This window comes from Tyto alba, unplaced genomic scaffold (assembly GCF_018691265.1).
Source record: "Tyto alba isolate M040663 unplaced genomic scaffold, T.alba_DEE_v4.0 Super-Scaffold_8, whole genome shotgun sequence".
Lineage (NCBI taxonomy): Eukaryota > Metazoa > Chordata > Aves > Strigiformes > Tytonidae > Tyto > Tyto alba.
In genome coordinates, this window is record NW_024881329.1 from 7,103,905 (window position 1) to 7,129,612 (window position 25,708).

Genomic DNA, 25,708 nt, shown 5'->3' on the forward strand with positions numbered 1-25,708 from the left:
GGGAAATATCATGAGAAGAATTATAAAGAGATTCTTATTTTCCAGTCTCAGCATTCTGGAGTGCACAAAGCTGAGAAAACCTACAACTGCAGTTTAAAGAAATGTGTATTTATTTGGTTTTGATTAACTAGTACGTGGATACGTGCGTACAGGAACATGTAGTACAACAGTCTCACAACGTTTTCACACCACCTGAAATCTTGGCTCCACACAACTTGAAAGGAACTTTGCCACTGATATTAGAGCCAGACTTTCTCCCTTGATGTCTAAAAGCCATGAAAAATCCACTTGCACGCAGATTTGTGTCTATGCCAGGCTCTTTGTGTAACAGCAGATCCCATCTTTCATTAGGATGTAGTTTAGATAAAAGCAACTCACTTCACTCACCAGAAGCTAACATTTTGAAAGCCTTTCAGAGCTGTGGGGTTCTAGTTCAAACATTTGAGGGTGTTAGTAGATTTGTACTTCTCATTAGAAATTCTACAATATAGTAAAACAGAAAAGTGAATATTTCAACTAGAAAATTAAAGTTACCTTTCTGTGAATGCTGTAAATTCTGAACACTTGTCTATTAAAAGTTTTTCAAACTGCAGAAAGAGAGATAAAGTGGTTTTAAAGCAACATCCATATGCACAATTTAAAAAAAAAAAAAAAGTTTGTTTATGATAATTAGGTGAAAACCCTCCAGAAACATAATATTTCATATGGACACCTTTTTTCTGCTTTTCTGCATAAACCAAGTAGAGATAAAACTGAAGTTCACAAAATGTAGTATTTTTTACATTATAAATGCAAAGGAACTCACAGGTGGGGCATCTTACTTTAGTCCAGTTCTTAAAACCAACATTTTTTTTTTCCAGCGTAATTTGTCAACATTATTAACATTCAGAATCAGGTTTATGATAAAATAGGGTCCAAAATAAGTCAAGAATGTTCCCATAGCTGAAAAGGGATAAGAAACTCTTAAAGATGGGATCAGTATCAGTATGAAAGGATTTCTTACAGATTGTTTAAAGTAAGTTTTTACAATAAAAAAATGAAACAAGGCAAACATGACATCAGATAATGCATCTTACCTGGTGCATTTCTTCTGAAGAATTCCTGGTGAATGTATTGTATTCATTTATCATTGAACGTACATGGCAGTTGACTCTCACGGTCATGCTGTGGACTCTCTGCCATCTATTCTTCTCCAGCTTTTGAGCAATCCTGGTCAACTCCGTGCTTATGATCCAAGCTCTTTTTAATAGCAGCTGTAAGTTATCACATGTGCTATATTGTGAGGAAAGGATAAGTTCATTTTGTTCATCCTTCTCAATGCTGATTGGCTTGGACTGGAGAATACACATACATTCACAGTCTGTCATCAACTTCAAATCTTCCATCCATCGCTGAACGGAGTCCACCTGAATTAAATGCATGCTAGAAGGCAGAAAAAGAGAAGGAAGAATGAAGTAAAGCAAAACAACCCTAGAATAACCACCAGCAATACAATACAGTTGCACCCACCTACGAGGTTGCAGTTGATTGACCAAAGGCAACTAACTGAATAAACGATTCGTTTGTAGTAACACATCAGCATGCTTAGGTTTCTATTCCAAACACAGGTTTTGGGTTTCTAATCACCTTTACACCACATACTTTGCTATAAAATTATTTGGGAAAAATCAGTAGAGGTTAGAGATAGGTAAACAGGAGAAGTTTAGACTACACGTTTGGGGGGAAATGTTTTTTGTACACTTGAGATTAATAAAATGCAGGTGCAAAGTTATGGGTGGGTTGTTGTTTATGGGACTGCACTGTCAGCTTTTTCTAGACACTTTGCCTATTAGACACTTAACAGAAAAAGTTTTACCTTGCAGCATCTCTCCAAAGCCCTTCCACCCGCACTGACACAGCCAAACCAAGACAGCCAACGATACCATCAGGAGTATCCATTTCTGCTATATCACAATCCCTTAAACCTCAGCTGGATTCTACTTCCAGAATGGTCCTTTACCTTCCCCCTTATTTCTCACTGCTCTCTCTACAATTTGCACATCTGACTCCCAAAGCACATTTTCGCACTGCAGCAAATATGCTGTGAACCAGTGAAGCTGGAAGAAACTCCTTGATGAGTAAACCCTCACACAAGTGCAACAGACCTGCATTTTGTGCCTTTGCCCGCTCCAGCTAGTGAAACATGGTACCCAAGGGAGCAGCTGCACTGAGCTGTTCTGAGCTCATCTTTGTGAGGGATCTCAAGTTTCCCAGAGCCTTAGGGTAGAGGTGTCTAGAGTTTCTTCTTAGAGTGAGGTGCCCAATCCTAATAAAAAACCCACTTTAATCCTCACCCCAACCATACACACATTCAGAGCCACGTTTTATTAGACATGACTAGTGTCTTTAACAAATCTAACAGTATATACAGGTCAGGTATAGGACCCTAGGTCAGACAGAGCAAAGTTCACAAAACTGCAATCATCCTTCTCTACTTTGTCTTTGCAGACAGACTATGGTTTCTGGTTTTGTTTCATTTACCTCAGGAAATTCTTCATTGGCAGCACCCTGATCCTTTTGACTCACTGGAAATTTGCTCCCTCTCTCCGTGGCCTGCCTGGCACTTTGCTGCCTGCTGCATTCTCTCAGACCATCTGGACAAAATGCAGGCTCTCACCTTTTTATTCTGACTCTTGCCTACCACACCTAAGGCTAGTCCTCTGTTTTTCTTTGCAGGGGGGAAGCACCTCAAGGAAGGAGCATCGCCTCTGCCAAGGGGTCCAATCTTACCCTTGTTTCCAATCCAAGGACAGAACAGACACTGCCCATCTCCAGAAATCATCTGTCCAAAATTTTTTCAGATTTAATAGTAGGTCCAGATTATTTCAGTTTACATTTCACCTCCCCAATCCTCTCACAGGAGAGCAATTCCTCTGGTAAATACACACATAAATATATGTATATATTAAAAACAAAACAAAACAAAAAAACACAAAACAAACAAACAAACAAAAAAAACCCCAACCAAATATTTTTACTATCAATAGTAGAGATATAATAAGTATATACACAAATATATATATAGAAAAAAATCTAAGGGACAATTACATAGAGCTAAAGGAAAAAAGACAAGAGTTATTGTTAAAATGCAAGCCATAATGTATTTTCAAAGTAGTTAAGTTTTCCTTTATGCAAAAAGCCTAAAAGAGTCTCAGTGATGGTTGCTGAAATTAAGCGTGGTTGCAATAGTAAAGATGGACTTTATCAATGTCTGTTCCTTACTAGGCCCATTATATCCCCTCTCAACACAACATCATTCACTGGAAATAAAGCAGAGCAGGAGGCCAAAAGTTCAGAGAATCACTGCAGGTCTCTGTGGCATAGGAGACATTATTATATATCTAAATGGTTTCTGCAGAATTTATAAACACAGGCATGACCAACAAGTGTAATATTCATGTAGAAAATACAGTTCCAACATGGGCACTTTACTCAGCAAAAATTTCATATTTCTCATCTACAATGAATCAAATAATTTTTCTGACAGTTTCCATCAGCTGAAGACTCAGTCTTAATTTTTAGCAAGTTTTCTTAACATGAAATACTTAAAAAGTTTAGTATGTCTTCCTCTAGAGGAAGATGGATTTATACTAAAAGTTTCCAAAGAAGTAAAGATGAAGGGTAAAGAAGAAATTAAATTAAGTGAAAGCAAGAAAGCCTGGACTTAATTAGTTTTTGCAAACTTCTATTGGTATTCTACAGCTAGTCTGACAGTGTAGTGGATTGTTGTCACCCTTCTGGATACAGTTTTATAAGGTGCTGTACCAGAAAAGACAAAAAGAAACTTTCTATTATAGCCCCCTCTTTTAATTCAGATGCTGATTTATTGCAGCTTAGCATCACAGTAGTGATGCTTTGTGCTGTTATATAAAGCCTTACTGTTAGAACAAAATCTGCAATTACAATAGCCAAGCTAAGGATGACCAGGCGGAAGGCCTTTTTAATTCCTGTGCTTCCATTTATACACTGAGCACCAGCTGAACTCAAGAAATCTCCTTCCAGACTAATGAGCTAATATTCCACATATGATCAAAATTTATTAACATACATATGAAAAGGAGGTTCACCTCGAGGATGACGTCATATAAATCAACAGCAAACAAGAAACAAGAAATAATTTTCACTGATCCAATACCCCTTTTTACCATATACAGTGAAACTACTTTTAATTTTAAAGCTTACAGGCTACTGCTATTTAAGGTCTTTATTTCACTCAGCTTTGAATATTGTGTAATTGCATTTCATGATCGATTGTGGCTCACTTTCTTCATGTTATGTGTAGTCTCCTTATTGCCTTTTTGGATCTGAAGCAAGATTTCCCAATAAACAAAAATAACAACTTTAGAAATTTGAGACCATGATTTATAACAATATGCAAATAACAGTTTGCATGCAATATGGGATAAACTCATTTGACACCAAGTAATGTATTTTTCATTTCTAAAGTGCACTATGATAATTAATTAAATCTCTGTTTAGTAAGTACAAATAAACTCCTACATTATAAATTCATATAGAAAAAACATAGAATAGAATGCTAGTCAGAAAACATTAAAAAAATAATTCATATTTACTTTAATCCCCAAAACCAGTCTTACCACTCTGAAAAGAAAAGGATGATAGAGTAGTATGAAAAACCACTCTATCATCAGATATTGCTGATATATTAGGTACAGATGTTAAAGAAACTCTCCTTGTTTGCCTCTGTTCCTACTAGTTGTCAGAAATACAACCACAGAATGTAGGTTATTCTGTCATTGAAACTCAGTATTCCTTAACTGACAACCATGGCAAAAATAATACTATTCAACTCCTTTCAGACAGAACCACCACAAAAAACTCCTCCTGTTCATTGTCATTTTTTCTGACACATTATTCTTTAAAATACACATATAACATGATTACTCATGTGAAATACATAAATGATTCACCTTCGTCCACATCTCCCTGTATTTAGATAAATTCTTCCTAAGCACTTAGCAGATGAATTTGTAGACTAATTTTTGTATATTAAAATAAAGAAAGCAAAAAGTGCGATCATTCCTAATTAGCTATTAAGAATCATATTCCAGATTGCATTTACTGAACTCCAAAAACAAGTTGAAAATTTCCATTTTGTCTTCCCATTACTGAAAAAAAAAAAAAAAAAAATCTACGCCTACTAAATAAAAACAGTCATAATGGGCAAGACCAAAAAAATCTGTCTAGCCCATTATCCTGCTCCCAATGGCCATTAGGAAATACCTAAGGAAAGATTATAAGAGGCATAGCAAGAGCTGAGCAAACCCTCCTTCCCCTCTTCTGGCAATTAGTGGTTTAGGAACTTCCTAAGCCAGAAGTTGTATCTGAGCAGGATGTTTTAACAGTCCATGAAACAAAAGTAACCATTAATCCCTTTTTGAACTCAGTTAAACTTTTGGCCTTTACAGCATCTCATGGCAGTGTCTCACGTTGTTTGATCATTTTTGTATGAAAAAATGTTTCTTATTGTTTGTTCTAACTTGCTGCCTGGAGGTATTAACACAAGCTCTTTAGTTCTTGTATTCTACAAGATACTGAAAAGATTCCGCATTCACCCTCTTCGTGTAATGCATTATTTTATTTGCTCTACCCTATTTTTCTCAGTTATCTCACTTCCAAGGTAGAGAAACTCCATCTATCTAGTCAGTCACCATACAGAAGTGATTCCACTCCTCTGATCATCCACTTACTCTCCCTACCTTTTCAAAAAGCCTTTTCCAGTTTTCCTATGTCCTAAGATGCAATGGCAAGATCAGCATGCGATATCCAAGATTTGGGTAAATTATGGATTTATACATTTGAATTACATTTTCTGCACTATCTCCATTTTCCAAGAATTCCCCAAATTAAATTTCTCTTTTACTTGTTTTGCAGTGGGCTGGTTTATTTTTACCTTCCAGAAAATCTACTTATTTTCATATCAGAATATTTTCCATGAGTGATAATACATAATTTAGAGTTTGCTGTTCTATATGTATGATGAAAGAGATTGTTCTTCAGTTCCCTTCCCCTCCTCACATGCACTACTTCATGTTCACAAACATATAATTTTTTCCGGCATTTTACATTGCAATGACTCAGTATTGTGAGACTTTTTGTGTTTGCACATTATTTTAAAATAACCAGAACAGTTTTGCATCAGCAGGAAGTGTTGTTGTCCTGCTCTTATAAATATTTTTCAGGTTGTTAAATACATTCAGCAAGATTGGTTTGAGCATAAGGGTCCTGACTGGTATGATTTTCCCCAGTTCTGTTTAATTGAGCAACAGTAGCTGGGTAGCTGGCAGACATCCTGATGTATATAGACAGTAGTTCCCCACCAGTTAGAATTTCTGAATTTAGTATGTCATGGCATATTGACAAAAAAGCCATTTATCTAGACTCCACACTATAAAAGCAGCATTTCATTTAAAAATAGCAGTAAAAATAATTCAGTGCAAAATAAAAATTCAAAAGAAAGTCTCCAGCATTTCTTCATACTATTTTAATTGAAGTTGTAAAATATTTGATGAAGTTTTCAAGAGCACTCAACTGAACTTGAATAACTAGCAATTTGAATACTCTGAATTCTAATGTGCTTGCCAAAAAAACAGTCTTTTAAAAATTGTGTTATTTTGACAAAGTCATTTAGTGTCACTGGCTGAGACCGTCATGGAGCAACAGCATGTTAAAAGTATATTCCTTCAGAAGGTGCTCAGACTGCCTTGCTTCATACAGAAGTTCCTGCACTATATAACACATTGCAGGGAAATGTCATCCTGGAGAAAGACTCACAACAACAATAATTCCATTTTAAATTTCTACAAAGAGGCATATCAGATTCAGATTTTTGTCGCCAGCATTTCTCCTTTTTTGCTATTTTCTATCATCTAGTAAGTAGTTTGTTAACTAATGGATCACAAGATCTTTAGAACAGACAAGATGGACTGACATCAAAAGGGTTGCTCTTTCATGTTGGTGCTACATGAATACAAAAAAGAAGAATTAATAACTAGATCATTTGTTTAAAACTCCCAGCTTGGAACTCTCTACTACAATTTTACTGGCAGCATATACACTTCTTTTTTAAATTGTAAATGTTATAATGAAAAAGAGTTATACCTCCATTTTAGCACTGAGTTTCACTAAGTGCAAAAGTTTCATGGTTTATAACATTGTGTTGAAGTCTGAGCTGATCAATTCACATGAATAATTCCAGTGGTCATGTTTATAATGTGTGAAGATTTCTGCTCAGTCAAATAATGTTTTCAAGGCTCCTTAGCCTTTTTATCAATTTTCACCTATTATGACAGATTTATTACCCATCCTAATAATAGCATTTAGCACAGCTTCCAGACAAGTCTATGGTGAAAGTCAAAGCCAAGTCTTACAGTGTTGCTCAAATTTATTATTCTAATTATTGCTAGGTAATTAATTGGCAACAAACAACAACTTCAATGGATTTAGCCCCCTCTTTGAACATAAATCATCTCCAATTTTTTTCTAATTCGTCTTTCCAAAATTATTCAGAGGTACCCAATTTACCCAGGGCCAGTTTCTACATCAATACAGTGGACAGCAGAACTCGACTCTCAGTGGAAGGATTTTGTGAAGAGCCATAGATATGGCTCTTATTTATCCTCAAGTTGCTTTACACATTATTAATGGCATAGAAGAGCCTTGTAAATGCATGATGTTGTATTTGTACTGATTTTATCAAAATTTTAGAGACCTAACTGGAGAGCTAGCTTAGAAGATACAGAATAGCTTTAAGGTAGCTAAGAATCAGATTTCTAATTAAGTGAACACACTTGCTTTGTAGATCATTTATAACATAATAGAGGCCAATGAATATTTTGTATTTGTAATGGATGTGGCAAGCTAAAGATTAGATGATTTGCACTGTGTTCTTTTTTTCCCCTTACAGTCATCTTTTCCAGTGGGACAGCAGCAATTCAACTTCACTAGGACAAAAGATGAGTTTAGTATGAATTATTAAACCTTTAGAAAATGCTGATAAAAGCAAGTTAGTTCCTAGTTTTCAAAAAAAAAAAAGTTAACAGGCTATACTAAAATGTTATTTTAATTTGCCTCGATGATTACTCAATCATTAAAGTCTACTAATTTCCCAAAGGAAGTCAGATAATGCAAACAACAGCCCTGAAACAGTTCTCAAAACAAAACATTTTAAGGAAAGGTGCAGTGTAGTCAGTCAGAAACCCTGAGGTGTATTGTGGAAGGCAGAACTCTCTTTGCCAGCATCGATCACCCTTCCATGTTTTAACACTTCCATTTAATTTAGAAGTAGGTTTAAAGCACAAAGAAATGCAGCAGAAGTAATAGAGGCATTATCATTAGTTTCAGAAAGTATCATGCCAAAGGGCAGAATAAATAAATATTGGTAACAAAACCAGAGTTACTCAAAGATCACAAGTAAAATACAAATGCATTGCAATCAAGGTAATAAGTTAACTGCCATGTTGTCTAGGGACACCTCAATATTGCTGCTTTTCTAGTAACTGATACCCATGAGCCTCTTCACCTGACCTGAAACCAACAATGGTGCCTCCTTGCCGTTTATTGGAATCTCCGTACCACCTAATTCAGTTTGGCATCTGCACCCTGGCATGATGGAGTTACTCAAGCCACCAGCCTCCTCAAAATCAGTGTTACTATAGAGAAAATACGTTAAAACCACAAACAGCTTGTGACTTGTCAATCATCCACCTAACTTCTGCAGGGAGATCATATGAAGACCAGCCCGTGAAACTTAGAACAAAACATTTGTGGTCAGGCTACTGCCTTTTGTGAAATCTTATGCATTCACCAATATAGAAATGTCTATAAGGAAAGTAAAAACACTATAAACACTTGTAATATATAAGGTATGATGTGTAAATTAACTACAGCTTCATCACACCTATTAAAGGCCACATAAATCATATAGTGTTAAGTGCTGCACCAATGTTCTTCTCAGACCTTTATGTTTTTCTGAGAAATCCTCACTAAGTTGCCCCTCTAAAAATGTCTGGAAATATTATACCATCCCAGAATTACTGGCACACTATAGAACATAAGGAAGATACAATATAAAATACAGACCAATTCAGCTTGCTGATTAGCTTATGTAAAATCCAGGATAAACTTATCACATATCAATTTTCTTTACATGGCTAAAACTTAAGTAGAGCCTGGTCCTTTCCAGCCTCTGTCAACTGAAAGAATAGTGAGAAGGAAGCAAGACCAGTTCAAACTGGTTTTGTGGAATTTTACTTTGTGCCTGGTACATTAAATAGCTAAAACAAGTAGTTGTCTTGACAAGCACATAAGCCACTGAGTTCACAGAAAGTAAAGACAGCAGTAAAAGAGAATATAATTTCCTGACAGAAGCAGAAAAATGCTAAATAAACCCTGCTATCAGTAAGTTAATGACAGTATAAGGCTACTAATTGTCCTGCTTACAGGCAAAGCTGAACAAAGAGTCTGCTAATATTACCACAATGATCGCCAACTAAAATGTGTCTATTGAATTTATATTTGTATAGTATTATTAATTCATACTTGCAATAAGTACTTTTGCTTTTTTAGTGTCATTATAAACTAGTAAACTGACTAAAATTTCCAAAACCAATCAGTTTGGTGAACCCTGTGATATAAGCATATTCAGAATTAGTAAACTGTTATGAACAGAGATCAGACTTGATGGACTTTAATCCATCTTTAGGAATCCACCAGACTTAGAAGCAGGCAATTTCAGCCGCTCTACAATTTGGACAATATGGGAGATCAGGAAAAAAATTGCTCTCCCACTGGTCCTGCTGCTTCAGAGTCTATTCATGTTGAAGTGGAGATGGGGGACTGTCAATATAAATTCACTGCTCCTAGAGCCTTTCACCAAATGTGTTGGTATGAGTCACTGACGTGCTTATATTTTTTTTTTATCTCCATTTGACCACCAGTAAAACTAGAAATTAAGGTGAACTTATAAAATTCTGCAAGTGGAATTCTGATGGAGCACTTTTTTTTTTTTTTTTTTTTAAATATTGGCCTTTTTTTTTATTCTGTCTGGGTGTAAGAGTGTCTTAGTCATTGAAGGTCAGAGACAACCCATTTGCAGCAGGATACTGATTGCCATCTAAACTCTGCTTTGCTCTGCAAGCTCATTTCAGCAGTGGTATGCACTCCATCAGGTACACTGGTCTGAATGTTCTCTGGGCTGAGATTTCTCACCTAGCCAAACCTGCCAAACCATACAGAAGTTTTGAGCTTTGCACCAAAAAAAAAAAAATTAGGATAAGACCATTCAATGAATTCTCTCTTGGACCAGCTCCTGTTCATTTTTAATGGTATTTACAGAATATTAGTGAGATAGATGGAAGAGTCATACATGAAGTAAAAAAAAAAAAAAAATCCACTGACCAAGATTTGTGAAGAATATTGGTTCTTTTGTTCAGTATGTTACTTGATCATTTGTTCTGTAGTGAGTAAGTAGATTCCCTTTGTTCCTCAGGCAAATTTCTCTCTGACAAGCTGGATGAAGTAGCCGTTCAACTCCATCTGAGGTTAGGTTCCGAAATAAGAAACTATTCTCCAACGCACAGACAAAAGCAGTGCTAAAGATCCTACCACTCTTGTTCTCTTTGCAAGTGATAGCCTGGATCTTGCAAAAACATGAAACAGTTATAGATTTTCTGAAAAATTAAATACCAGAGTTGAGGGGTCTTAGCTTTGTGCACAATGACAGAATCCATGACTCTGGAAGTATTTAGCCCAATGTAAGCAGAACAGCATCACCTGATGGAACGTCACAAGCTAGATCTACTCAGAACAATTTTACAGCTTCTTTCAGGACTTTAATTCCAATTTGGTGACTGAAGTATGTTGATAATCTTGAAGAGGTGTTGTCATCTGCATACATTTAAATTGCTAATTAGAGTACACACAAAGTTCTCACTACTATAAATAGCTAGGCATGTTTCCTGCATTGTGTGACAGAAAAGTCAACAAGGCCATCAGAAGGAGAGAATGTGCTCAAGGTATTAACCAACAAGTTTATCCCAGTTCACTACTTTCTGATGCTCAGGCTATGTTTGTAATCACAGATGACAATATTCCTCATAGCTATATAAGAACAATATGCTGTAAGAGAGAAGTCCTTGTAAACACCTAGCAGGGAGAGAGAAATAGAAATGAAAGAGAGAAGGAGAAAAACAACACTGGAAATAATTTGGGGCCCATAGACCACAGAAATGCTCAGACACAATCACAAGTAAGGACTAATTTGGAGACTAAATGAGAGTCCATGAAAATAGTGCCAGTACCTCATTGAACATCTTTTTTTCTTCCTCCAAATCTGCCTTAATTTGTAGTTTAATAACAAACAGTACAGCTCTCTGCATTTTTCAAAGGAGTTATGACATGCATTATGAGCACCACCATTAGCCTTTCACCTTTTACTATTTACTCATTTAAGGTCTTAACCCTACTGATTAAGTAAAGCCTGGATTACTTAATGAAGGAAGCAACAACCATTTTAGAGGGAGTTATGAGACCAGTATCACTCAGGAGACTACAGAAATTTGGGGACCCTCAGTCACATTTACTGCACATCAGCTCTAGCTAAAACTGTCAAAACAGGGGGGAGCCTGGTGTCAGCTTTTCTAAGGTTCACATTAGAACAGGAACCCTTCGACAGGCAAGTTAAAAAGATGAAAATTAACAACACAGTGTCACAAATATTAGAAGGAGTTGGTAAAAATACTTTAAGTACTCTAATTCAGATAAGAAAGTAGTTTCAAATTAAAGATATTTGATATTTAAACACATGCTTATTACTTCTGTAGAAGGCAGAGGACTGAAAAGGAAATCTTACATCATCAAATCCACTCCTTTGATACCAGAAGCAACCACATAAAACAATTTGTTCATAAATGACTTAAAAATCAGCTCTAAAAATAATTTGTTGTGTGATCAAAAGTGTTCTATTAAGTGGATATTCTAGTATTGCACTGCTTCAATGGTTAGAAATTTCCTATTTCTAATCTCAATTTCTTAAGAGCCAGTTCATTCTCATTTCTTCTCACCTTTCCTTTTAAATAACAACTTATCTTCCAATACATTTCTAGAAAGCAAACACATGCTCTCAGCTTCTGTTTTACAAGACTTAGCAAGCATGATTCTTTAGGTTCCCTTTATGAAACTACATCACTTTCCACTCCCCCTGCCCTAGCCTGGTAGATCTGTAGCTGCTGCAAAATTCATTTTTTACTGAAAGATTTGCTGTCATGCTTGACAGCAAATGAAGTCTCACAGTAACTTGCACAGTGACATTAGTACACCCTTATCTCCACCAGAAATATCTCACTTCATACAGTCTAGGACTGATCTTGCTGCCTTCAACACCACACCTTACTGGCAAATGCAGAGTCATCTCATTATCGACTAGTATACATAGGTCCTTTTCCTAATTTTTTTTTCCCATCGAATGAGCTACAAATTGTTGCAGCTTTTCGTGTTCTCAGCCCCTAAATGCATACACTTGAGATTTCAGTTACCCTTTTTCTTCAATACTTGAAGTCTACTTCTGATTCTATGCTTTCAAAAATAACCTTTGCAATTACCCTTTCCCATTTTATCCTTTTGTCTAATGTTTCTGTTTTCCGTATTTACTAGTAAAGTACCATGTGTGTAATCTCCACTCGTTTTCTTCTGATAAAAGAGAAAACAGGGAAAACAAAAGTTACTTTATCAGAGAAGGATAGCAGGTTGTTCAGTACAATGTAACTTTTGCAGCTTCATGTTTTGTTATCCCATTTAATCCCAAACTTCTAGCTATTCTTTACTAGAATTTTTCCTGAATTCCTCCTCTCTTCCTTTTCCTTTCCAGTTATCTCTCATTCCACCCTCTCTCACTCCTTAGATATAAATATTTCCACTTTAAGTCACTACAAAATTTTGCTAGCAAGTTCAGCAGCCTTCAGTCATTTTTCTACTTTTTGTAGATTTGAGTTGTGTTTTGCTTCTCCCTCACATATGTTTCTTTCTCTTCCCATGCAAGTTGCAGAGTCAAAACTAGATGGTTAATGTTCCTGTCTTCACTGAAAATTAAGTCTTTTTTCAGACAGGGTACTATGAGTGTGTTTAAGATCTACTCCTTACTAATTATGTAGAGTAATTATTTCTTACCTTCTTCTCTTTTAATGTATGTGGTTATTGAATTCCAGTAGTATTCATACATATTAAATTGCTTTCCTGAACAAAAGTCTCTTGGAAAAAGTATAACTGACAGTATATAGTAGACTACAGTCCTAGTCAAATCACCTCTTAAAATATTATTTAATAAACACAGACCTGCTGTGTTATTCTCCCCACATGGATCATTCCTTGTGCTCCAGATTAGGATACAGTAACACGAATTACTCTGTGCATGTGTACATGCACACAGGTGCATAAGATATTTCCCTTCTCTACACACTACATCCCTCCCAAACAACAGATTATGTCTAAGGCTCTGATCTCACTGGAAAAGAACCTGTTTCACTCCTGTCGTTTTAATGTACTTCAAAATTCTGATCTCTCTTCCATTTCCCTCCTTCTGCTGATACTACTACTTTGTTCTTTCTGCTTTTGTATCTACTACTGTTGCCAGAGAGAGACCCCTGAGCCAAGCAGAAGCAGGAGATACTTGCACTCCATTTGCTGTATACAGCCAGACTTGTATTTTCTGAATTACTTAAAGCTGGTGTGGCCCTCCAGCCACAATAAATTTACTCAGAGCAGCAGAGTGATCTAATGGACAGGCTCCTTGAGTAGATATTCAAAAAGTCAGGCTCCACTCCTTGCTTTCCTACTAACATTCTGACAAATTTTGTCACTTCCCGCCATCCTTCTCTCCTGCAAGACTCTCTCTCTCCCTCTTCTCCTTAGCATCTGAAGTTACACTTCCTTGGGTTTGCACAGAGCATTGTGCCCAGCATTCTGATCTTCATCAGAGCTTCCAGATGCTACCGTAACACCTGTAGTGGAGACAGGCAAAAATCTAAGTTTTTCAAAGCAATCCTGAGAGTTCTGAAGGCTAAATATCAAAAGGAGAAAGGAAATGAGTGGTTATTTTTACTACCATAAAGTTTCTTTTGAATGAGGGACAACAGCTGAAGTGTGAAGAATGCCTGAACTAGAACAGTCTCATTAAAATAGAAAATCCAAAGCAACTGGATTCAAGGAGCTGAAAAAGTCAAGAGTTCAGAAGAGTTCTTCAAAATGTTGAATGAGGTGAGGAAACGACAACAGCCTGGTTTCCTCGTGAAAGTAAAGATGAGTGGGGGTTAGGAGTCCCACAGATTGGTCATTCCTTGGAAATAATTCATTAGTGAGGACTTTTCACCTTACTGCTGTTCACAGCAACTCTAGCAATCTCAGATGTAAAAGAGGAGCAAGGGAGAGAGCAAATCTTGCTGACAAGAGCCCCATTGCACAGGTGTCAATCTCCATCTTCAGAAGGGAGCAGGTGAAAAGACTTACGTACTATGGAGGATAGAACCAGGTGGCTTTTACAGGTACTGAGAAAATATTACAAATGATGACAATAAGAGAAGACAGAAGAAAAGATCTCTTTTTTCCCCCTTTCTTAGCAAGTAGGATGAAACAGCATATCTATTTATTCCTCTTCATTTAGTGAGAGCAGAGTTTGGGTCACTGTCAGTGAATCTCTGGCACAAATGAGTTATCCATGATTCATAAGGGAATGCAGGTTCCACATTCTGCAGTGCATTAAAAACAGAACAATTATGTTTTCCAGAAAAAAAAAAAAAAAAAAAGCATTATTCTGGTATTATTGCACAAAAATAAGTCAATTATCCCTTCTTAATTATTTATTTAGCATTAATAAACTCTTACTGGCCATGAAAGGAACCTGGGAAACAGCTAACAGGAGCAAAAAGTGTAGCAAACACCATTGTTTTACAATAATACATCCCAGGTTCCATGAATTAGTCTCTGCAACTAAATATAAATAAATGGGTATTTTATGTGAGTACAATATTTTGCATTAAAAACAAAACAAAACAATTAAAGGATAAGTGGAACTAGGCTTTTGTCATGCTATAATGTTTTATGATACCTTACAGTAGAGCAAGCAAATTAGATGTGAAAATATATCAGAAATTGAAGCAAGGAAATATTCTATAGTATTAAGACTGTTATAGTCACCAGCCTTAGCTAAAGAAATTTGCCTCAAATTATTGTGGGATAACAGAACTTCCTCACAAATGGGAAATATATGTTTGATACACAAAAAATAAGGGACTTATTAATTGAATATTCTCTTCTACTTTCCCTCTGTCAATCTCTATTACAATAGTAAAGTCTTCAGACGAAGGAAAAAAGCTCTCTGTGTATTTGTCAAGTGTCTGATTAACAAACTTTTCCTGCTGCCATCATACAACCAGAAAATAAGATAACTGACATCACTGTATTGAGAAGCAAATGCAAGCAGATCCAGTTTTCTATGTTCTACTGTTTTCTGGAGTACAAAAATAAGTCAAAATATCTTTATCAAAGGATTTTCATCATTTCATAAAATTTTCAAGGCACATACTCAATAGTTTCTCAAGATCTATCCGTTTTCAAGCAGAATGTACTTTCCTATAACTGCCATTGATACAACAAAATCAGGCAGGAATCTCAGTGCTAACTTGGCACAGACTGCACACCAAAGGCTGTGAGATTCAGATTCCACCTCTCACCTGACATCTGTTTCTGGAAGGACTCAAACAATGCCTGCAAGTCCAGATCTTAAATCTGAAAACATTTGAAACGGGATCAAAGCAGCATTTTGGGCCATCTCTAACTTGAATGGAGATGAAGTTTCTCTCCCCAGTGTTGCTCTCCCACGGAAGTTTTGTTTAACTAAATTCGTTATTAGACTGGGGATTATCCATAAAAAGCAAAGCAATTGAACCTTCCTCCTTAAATCAGGGACAAGAACCAATTGTGCAATTCCAATTTTGGGAATGATACAGAATTTCTCTTCAATTTATTCCAGAAATTAATAATTTAAATAGATATGTTCTTCAAAAGGCACTGACAGGCACCTCTGTTCTTTGTTACTAATAACAAAGGCATTAAACCCCCACCCCCCAAACCAAACAAGAAAGTGACCCTGCTTTCCTACTTCTCAATACTGCTATGCACAAAAGCTGAGGACAGCCCATATCCAGTAGACAGCAAAAAAGTAATGCCAATGAACCTAATTAAGGCTGGTCAAAAAACAGGCATTAGAAAGAGTGCGACAGAAGGCACGAGGTAAATAATAATAGCTCACCACAATTTCCCACCTTTAAAATATATTCAATTCTCTATGTAGAAGTAGTAAAAAATAAATAAATAAAATAAAAGCATGTAAACTTACTCCTATAATTGAAACAGTGAAAACAACATTAAATATTTCTGTCTCTATTTTGCTAAATGTATACTGACAACAAAAGTTGTGTCCTTATGTCTTAGCTTTTCTCTTCCCTCCCTACCTTCTTCCACCACCTCAACTCTCCAGACATCTGACCTGAACTCAGAAGTTTTGAAGACCTGAGGTACTCCAGACTGCACTATTCAGGTCAAAGTGTGGTAGTGCAGCGTTGAAGAGCCGTACCGATAGAAGTGTCACTGGTTCTACTGAGACAGGGGAGGGATGGGACAGTATCTCTTCCTGTATTCAGGGAATATCACCCTTGTCTCACTGCACATCTATTAAATATACAGTTGGATTTTCCATCAAGCATAACCTTACTGGAACTAGTCTTTCCTGTACTTCACAGCTGCCTGGAAATATGGCTGATGATAACCGGAGTGAAACTATGGCAGGGCATATGTCAATTAAGTCATTATCTTCCTTTTGTCCATATTGTATGAATAAATATGCTCACTTATAGAAACACACAGTTTCAATCAAATGCCATGATACTTCATACCAAAAAAAAGTAATTGCTAGATCCATGAGACTACAGATCAAATATCAAAATGCTGTTTAACACATCAGACTGAATAGTGGCTGGCCATTTCCTGAGCAATTTTTTAATTTCTTTCTCCCCTCCCCCAGCCATTGTTTTGTCAGATCAGTTTTTATTTACCAGGCTTAACTAGCAGTCACAATGAAGAGTGCACATATATGCAACACATGCTCATCAAAAACCCAGCATCTGTGGGTTAATAACAGACCAAATATCTCCTGACAAATGATAAAGTGCTTCCTTTAACACATTTTAACTTCATATTCCAACTGCTAGCTATTTGCTGTTCTAAAGTAAGTCTCATGCAATAAATTCTGCTGAAACCATTTGCCTATCAATATACATATACCTGTTTATCCATTAGGGCATTTAAAATGAACTTTGGCTCAAGTCCTCACTTCAAGGGATATTTTTAGGAAATAGAAGCTATCTGGGAAAGGGAAGATTTTCCACTGCTGGTTTCAAACACCTGAGTGGAAAAGACAAAAAAAGAGTTTATCAGAGATCAGATAAATACATCTGGAATCTCAAATATTCAAGGAGAAGAACCATTTCTCAGGCAGCTGTACTCAGCCTTCCTATTAATTTGGTGCACAACTTCACCTTGGAGAAAAACAAATGCAAAGACTTGATAAACAGTCCTACAACACCTTCTTCTTTCCCTTCATTTTATTCGCAGACCTAAGCTGTTGTGAAATAATCATCTTATGCTTACATACAAGATTCAGTCAACCTTCTACTTTCATATTTCTTGACAACACTGCAGAAGAGAGGTTCTCAAAGGAATTCTCTAAGATATGCTGAATAACCTCTGGGTCATGCTACTATCAGCTAGCATACACTTCGACAAACTTTTCACCAGTATGCAGCTCAGTGTACTGTTTGCCTACCACTTGTACAGGTGCCCCATAGTGATGGCATTCTGCACACCACAGCTTCACAGGCACCCAGAAAAACAGCTTGGGGAATAGTGTTAAGGCAAATATCAGCTGTACTTTCCTGCCTATTAGCAAAAAGTTTGACTATTTCTGACATAAAAGAATGCCTGAAATCCTAGCATGTCTTCTCTTACATAACTGTAATAAATTAGCTAATCTGTACCACATTTATCTGCTTGAAGTAGCAAAACTAGTCCTAACAAGCTGCAGGGATGTATACAGACCTCTGATGATAATGGGCTGTTTTCACTGTTAAAGCTCTTTGAGATATAAAACATAACTAAGCTCACTTCTAGTTACAGATTACTTAAGGACTTAATTTGGGAAGCAGCACTGCTGTACTCCAGCACAGGAGTGATTGGAGCCTATATTTAGGTTCAAATAAATCTAAGGTTAATATACCTGCAGAAGGCGTGTATTATTCCTGTATTGTGTTTGTAAAATATTATGCATGTTCCAGCTTATCCATTTTATCTGTCTCAATTTATTTAATGTCTAGGTGATCATGTTTGCCAAAGGCATTTCTTCAGAGTATGAAACAGGTAATAAGTGTAGAGGCATACGGGCCTCCACATAAACATATTGTTACAATAACGTGGGCACATGTCCATGTATAAACACACATTAAGTGGCGTCCAGGTGAAATCCTGAGTAGTGGGAGAAAGAGTGACATGACACGAAGTATATACAAAAGATAATACAAATGGAGGAACGACCTTCCCGCATAGTTTTGGTTTTCTTTGTAGCAATTCTGAGAAAATCTCAGCTCAAGTGTCATTGTCAAAAGTATTATGTATACAAAATGGAAAGAGCAGTGAGGCAAAAGCATTCCTTGAGACACAGTGGGGTGACAGCAGGAGAGGTATTTTTTGCTTATAACTAAGTTATAACCCTCAAAGAGAATGGATCATTCAAAAAATGCCAGCAAAATATAGAAGAGAGAATAGACAGAGAATGGCAATAAGTTTTTGAAGCATATGGAGCCCCTTTTATTTCTTCCAAATGCAGTGTTAAGTCTCTTTCTGGAGACACGAGATCCTGCACAGATTTGCTCAAAGAATAAAATGAAGTCAAATTTTCTGTGCTACTGCACTATGAATAGAGTACGCATTGAATGTATAGCACACATATCCCTAAGTTGGGTCAAATTAAAAAAGCAGATAGCCAAATGCTGTCCTAAATTTTAATTAAAAAAGAACAGCAGAATTGTCCAAAAACCTCCCCTGTTTCTCCCACAAGCACAAACATACACACACTGAAATTTAATTTGTAAGCAGAGAGCAATATCATTTTCAGATGCTGGAAAGTTCACAAAAATAACAGGAGAAATGGCTTGAACTCTTGTCTACTGTTATAAAGAGAGTAATAAACTTCAATCACTCCAGTTTCTCACGTCATGAAGACATGGGGCCTGATTGATCCTACCTGGCACTAGCAAAGGCTGAGAGTGGGTGCAACCGCAGTGTAGCTCTGACCCTACTGCGGACAAAGCAACTGTCAGTGTGCTTTAGCTGTCACCTCCACTACCGCAGTCCTTATAGCGCACATTTGCTATTTTATTTTCTCAGCTTTCTCCTGTTTTGCTCCTGTCTAATCCTTATTCTGATCTCAGTCCTGTTGCCACTTAAGCTAGTGGAAAAAATATTTTTGGTGGACAGAATATTATGTTCTTCATGTAGATGTTTTCTGTATTTCTATTGTACCCCTGCAATAACTTCAACAATAAAGTATACACAAACAGCAAGATACAAAATTTGAATACTTAAAGAACGGTCTATACATGCAACATAATAAAAAGTTTTCTCTTTAAAACAAGTAGAAGATAGCATATCTACAGTCCTTTAGGCATACTGCCCTAAATAAAACAACATATATATATATATTCACATACACACACACACTTCATCATGTTCTCTAAAATACTGTAAGGAGCAAAAAGAATCAACTGGCACTGCTAACAGCCATATTTCAGCTTAATATTAAACTCCTGCATGCATTTCATTCCATCACTCTAAATCCCTCAGGGTTTATATGAGCTCAGAAATCCGACCACTAACAGACATGAGCAAATTTAATGAGACTAGAAATGGGGTCAGACCAGCACAATTCTTAAGATCACTATCCTATTTGTCAAAAAGGGAAAAAAAGCAAAAAACCATTTACAAAGTTGTAGCATTGTTCTGCTAGCTTTCTTAAATTTTCTCATTACAGGTTACTGAACAACTGATTACAAGATCCTCCCACCATTCCCAGGCAGCAGTGAACCAGATTAAGAGAGACCAGGCAATTAAGTAAGGAAGAAATTCCCAGGAAATGTGAACTGAAGGGACAAATATTGTGTTGAACACAATATGGTACTAGTATTTCTAATAAATAGCTGAGAAGACAAGTCATAGTAAGATCATTAAAATATCCTTAATGCAGTGATTTATTTTTAAAAATCAGATTGTGAGAAAACACCTCAGAAATAACAAGGTATGGGGAATTAATCATCATCCTCTGTTATACTCAGAGTTGCAAAGAGACTTTAGTGAACTCACCTGCCAGGTAACACCACTGTGAAAATGGTGGCAAAATATAACATATGGAAGAAACAAGTTAGTTTTTGTGAACAGAAACATCCTTTTCACATTTGCTGAAAGCAGCTGCTAGGTAGTATTCAACATTACCAACCTGCAACAGTGCAACAGTGTGAGGCACACATATCAGGCATAACAAGGCATATGAGTTCATAACATACCAAGTGCTATATCATTAATACAGCAGCTTGTGGAGATAGGCTAATAGGGACTTTCACTGTGTTTCCCCAGCTGAGGTGGAAGAAGGAAAAATACAGGAAGGTAAAGTGATTTGCCTAAGGCCAAGAAAATTAATCATTAGGATAACCAGGTAGAATCAGGAGGAAGGATGCATAATGCTCAAATCAAGATTAAAGCTTCAACAAACCATATAGCTCTTTTGAAGACATATAGAAACACTGTATTTTCTCACAATAAAGCAAGAGCAAATTCAGTGAACCTGCTTTCTTGAACAGTAGGATCCCTTCATCAGTTTGATCTCTGCTTTTAAGTTGCATGAAGAGGTACATTCCCATTAAGGAGGACCACTTGATTCCTTTCCCTCTTGGTTAGCACAGTGAAGGTGAATGTCCCTGGAATACTCTAGCAAAGCTCGCATTTTATACAGGAAAGATATTTTGGGTATACTGAAGTCAGGTGGGATTTCATCCTTAATTTCCTTCAAGGTCTAACAAGAACAATTACAGCTACATTACTAACATGATAACAAAAATGATATGGCCTAGCTGCTAAAAGAGACAAAAGCATGGATCTTTACTCTTGCCAGCAGAATACTAAATTCAGGTTGCTTGATATGCATAAAATTGCATAGAAAGTCAAGATCTCAATAGTTTTGCAAAACACATAACTACTAGCCCTATATTGTAAATGGAAAAACAAAGACACAGTCTTGACTGTAATTTTTCAAAGTTCTGAAAGACTTGGAAAATAATCAAGTCAAAGATTAGACACTGCAGGCTCTAGATTTTCCTTGCAAGCCATATTGTTTACAGCTAATACTACTTTGCCTCCCCGAAGTCTCCTTATAACTTGCAACTCTTCTGTGCATGACCAAACTTGCTAACAAAACCAAAATAAAATTTTCTAAGATGCACACCAAAAACTGCAGCCAGTGCAGCAGAAAAGTTCTCTGCAGTTCGTAGGCAGGGTCTGAGGCACTCCTGTGCTCTTGTGGAGCAGAACAGGAACAAGGGTGCAGTTAGCTCTGGGATGACCCACCAATGCCAGCTTCACCATTTCTGGCTCGCTGCTTCTTACACCCAGGAGATAGTGTTTGAGAGCTGCCCCAACCCCTGGAGCACAGCATCACTGCCAGGCACACAGCATTGCTCTGTGACCACATGAGATATGATTGCAAGATACAGGCTTGAGTTCTGAGAGACACAGCCCTCTGAGTTCCTCCATTCTTAAGGGCAAGTTTGACTCCTCCTTATCCTGCATGTCACAAGACACACCAAGTTATCACAATGGTCTGATCCTGTCACACTCTACTGTTTCTTACTCTGTATTCCTTTTTTCTCTCTTAGCTATACAATTGCAGGGAAAGGTTCCTTCTGCACATCCTTTCCCCACAGCTAATACAATGGGTTCAGAAAGAGTAAGCTTGCAGCTCAGGCTTAGTATTCTTTGATGCCAGCAAGCTCACTAGACAACACAGAAGCCAAGAATGTGGCTCCTACCAGCTCCCCATGACTGAAACATTATTACATAACAACGTAACATTACTGCACAACAACTCAATCAAAGGAGCTGTTTAACTTTTATGGTAGGGTTTAAGGAGATCATTTCGGGGGGGGGCGGGCATATAAGACATCATCTGTGAACTACAAAGGAAGACTGGTTGGTCATGGTTTGAAACCAGCCAGCGGCCAAACACCACACAGCCACTCGTGACCCAGGGGATGGAGTAGAGAGTTGGAGGGGTAAAAGGTAAGGAGACCCATAGATCGAGATAAAAGCAATTTAATAATTTAAATAAAATAAAATTAATAATGATAATAACATTAGTAATAGAATACACAAACGGGTGATGGATAATGTGATTGCTTGCCACCCACCAACGGATGCCCAGCCTGTTCCCAGCTAGTGATCCCAGAGGAGGGAAAAAAATCCCAAAACCGCAATCCTGGAAGAGAGCGCAAGCTCCCCAGCCAACCTTCATCTATATACTGAGTATGACATTATATGATATGGAATATTCCATTGGCCAATTTAGATCCATTGCTCTAGTTATGCTCTCTCCCAACTTCTTGTGCACTTGCACACTGCTGGGACATGGGAAGTTGAAAAGTCCTTGGTTTATTAGCAAAAACTAAAAACAACAGTGCAATATTCACATTCTTCTCATACAAAATCCATACTGAATTCAAAACACAGCACTATTCTTGCTACTGAGAAGAAAAAATAGCTCTATCCCAGGGAAAACCAGGACACTATTAATGCTAAAACAGGTATTAAGTATAAATCATTATAATAATAGGCAGATAATGCTGAGTTAAAACTGAATTAACGAACTAAGGTGACAATATAAATACTATTACTTTACAATTTAAAAATTCCATAAGATTCTCATAGTACAGCTAATAGATCCCAGAATTCCAAGAATCCATCTACAATAATAGAAGACTTCAAAAAGCAGACAAGTATCACATCGCAGTAGAAACCTTTGGTAGACTAAAAGAAAATCAAAGAATTTGTGACAATTGAGTCATAATTCACATTGTTAGTTTCACAAACATGAAAGAAGACTCCCACATGCAAGATAAAACCTTAAACACAGAAATAACTAGTAAGACTGTCTTCTGAAAACAGTGCACAGACATCCAACAGGAGTGGTAGAAGATGTGTAAACCTGATCTGCTGATCAGGTTTTGAAACGTGCTACAGAAAAACAAGTATGATGAATATTTGAATCCAAGTAAACAAAACCAACCATAAACAACATATGAATTCTTTTAAAAGGTCTTGCTAGTAACCAGGGAAAGTATGCAGAAACACAAATAACAGAGTCAAATACATAAAACAGTGTCTAGAAGAGCTAGCTACAGGACTGGCTGACAGGATTACTAATTTGATGTCACAATAAAAATTTCATGCAATAGTGAAGATACAGTCAGGAAGCAACATCTCTGTCAGTGAGATAAGGTAACCTAATGTTCAGTCAAGTTCTATCACTGTTATTTCAAAGACATTAATTTGAGGGTTCTTTCTGAAAAGGATATCAGGTCCCAAACACAAGATATTCATCAAACAGATAGAGAAATAGCAGTTCCCAATACACAGAAAGAGAAGAGTCTTTTCTATAGACTCCCACATTTCAAAAATATGCATTCTGAAAATAATCAGCCAAATTTCTTCTATGATAAAGGTTGTACCAGCACTAGCTTGATCTCTTTACAGTGCCTATATGCCACATAATATGAAACATGCTACTGACTAACAACAACAGGGATGCAGGATAAATTCTTAACTGTCTTTAAGGATGAAGAATGGTGCTTGATCATTTAACAAAGTTCCCAACTAGTAGGAAGCCATGAATATTAAATAACAACTTTAATTTTAAAAGTTCTGGTTAGGCCAGTTAAGCAGATTGTTTAAATTCATCAATTTGTTTGCATTTTAAAGTCACCATAACTTCACAATTATTATAATGGACAAACTCAAATTTCCTTCGGGTTAAAAGCCAAAATTCTTTTGTGACTTCTACAGTTCAACATAAAATATTTTAAAGCATACCTCTGGGAAGTAGTGTAATGTGTTTCTACAACATTTTATACAACTGATTATAAAGCTACAGTAATAAAACTATCAGAATGAAAAGGTTAGGAAAAATTTTGCATTCTGGCAGTCTTGCACACCCCAAAAATGCATAAAGTACAAGTGAAATGCAATTATTTTTACTGCCTGTAAGCTAAACTGCTGACCTACATTTTAACATCCTGAATATAGGAACAGCTATTCAAAATAAAAAATAAGTATCTGTTGAGTTCATATTCCTCATGAATGACACCAAATGATGGTGAATCAATAGTTGCTACTTTACTAACATCATCCTTTGCATCCAGTCAACTTGCATATCTGAAAATCCTTCCCAGAAGGAGCATATGGATACACAAATCTGTTTTAACTACCACCATCAAAACCCCCACAAACAATCAAGCTTTCAGTTTGGTTACAGGTAGAATACAAATCACTAAAATCAGAAATACTTCATAGCAAGGTAAACTCCCTTTCTGAAGGTCTGAAATTCTTTGCTGAATTGTTATAGGGTAACTGAGTGAAATGAAAGAATACAAGGTCATTAAATGAGGCATTATTAGTGCCTGAAGGTATGCAATAACTGAATTTATTCCATGTCACCAAAAGGTAACTTTATTGCATTATTGGCAGAGAACCTCCCTTTTTTCTGTAGTATTCTATTCCTACAGCTTAGAGGTTTTTCAAAAAACATTTTCAATTCCCCAGCAAGCATTCCATCCTTGAATGGTTCTTAAAAATTCATAGAGCAGAGATTCATAGAGCCACATAAGCACACTGAACTTTGAAAATCTTCAGCTCTTGCTCTTCTATTACAGATAATATGCATTTTTTCTCTAGTTTCTTACAGTCTTTATCTGAATTCTTTAAAAGAGCCACAACATACAAGTTTCTCACATCATCCAAATAAAACTGATTATAGAGAATGTAGGATTCAAATCAGCAGGGCAAGAACTATGCATAGTCAGCAGCCTGTAAAATACAAACAGGAAATACAAATGTTGGGTTTCACTTCACACAGAGTGTTTGTCAGACAGGAAGTTCAGTTTGCAGACATAGGTGGGAAAAGCCAGAAATACAGAGCAAGCCCTTGATTATCAGCAGCAGACACAGTAGGAAACAGTGAAAAAGAAAGAGTTCAGCACTCATAAAATATGTCTAAAAAGTGTAAGGACATATACAATCACTGATTAGACAAAGCATTTAAAGCACTTGTATTTTATTCAGTCACTAATGATGCCTCATTTAATGACCTTGTATTCTTTTTATTTCACTCAGTTACTGTATAACAATTCAGCAAAGAATTTTAGAGATTTAGAAAGGGAGCTCACGTGGTTTTCTGATTAATTATGAACATGAGCACAGTCTTAGAGTTGTACATACTTAGAAATGG

General features: G+C 36.6%; 1 protein-coding gene across 11 annotated transcripts in view; it reads right to left on the minus strand.

Annotated features, from left to right (window-relative positions):
* INSC (INSC spindle orientation adaptor protein) overlaps positions 1 to 25,708 on the minus strand; it is a 136,243-nt gene that overhangs the window by 62,307 nt on the left and 48,228 nt on the right. For all 11 annotated transcript variants that reach the window (XM_033006960.2, XM_033006959.2, XM_033006969.2 and 8 more), the window contains 2 exons: positions 1,077 to 1,422; positions 535 to 587 (listed from right to left, as the gene is read on the minus strand). In XM_033006960.2, the coding sequence (XP_032862851.2) occupies positions 535 to 587; positions 1,077 to 1,422 (399 nt within the window). The remainder of the gene's footprint in view (positions 1 to 534; positions 588 to 1,076; positions 1,423 to 25,708) is intronic.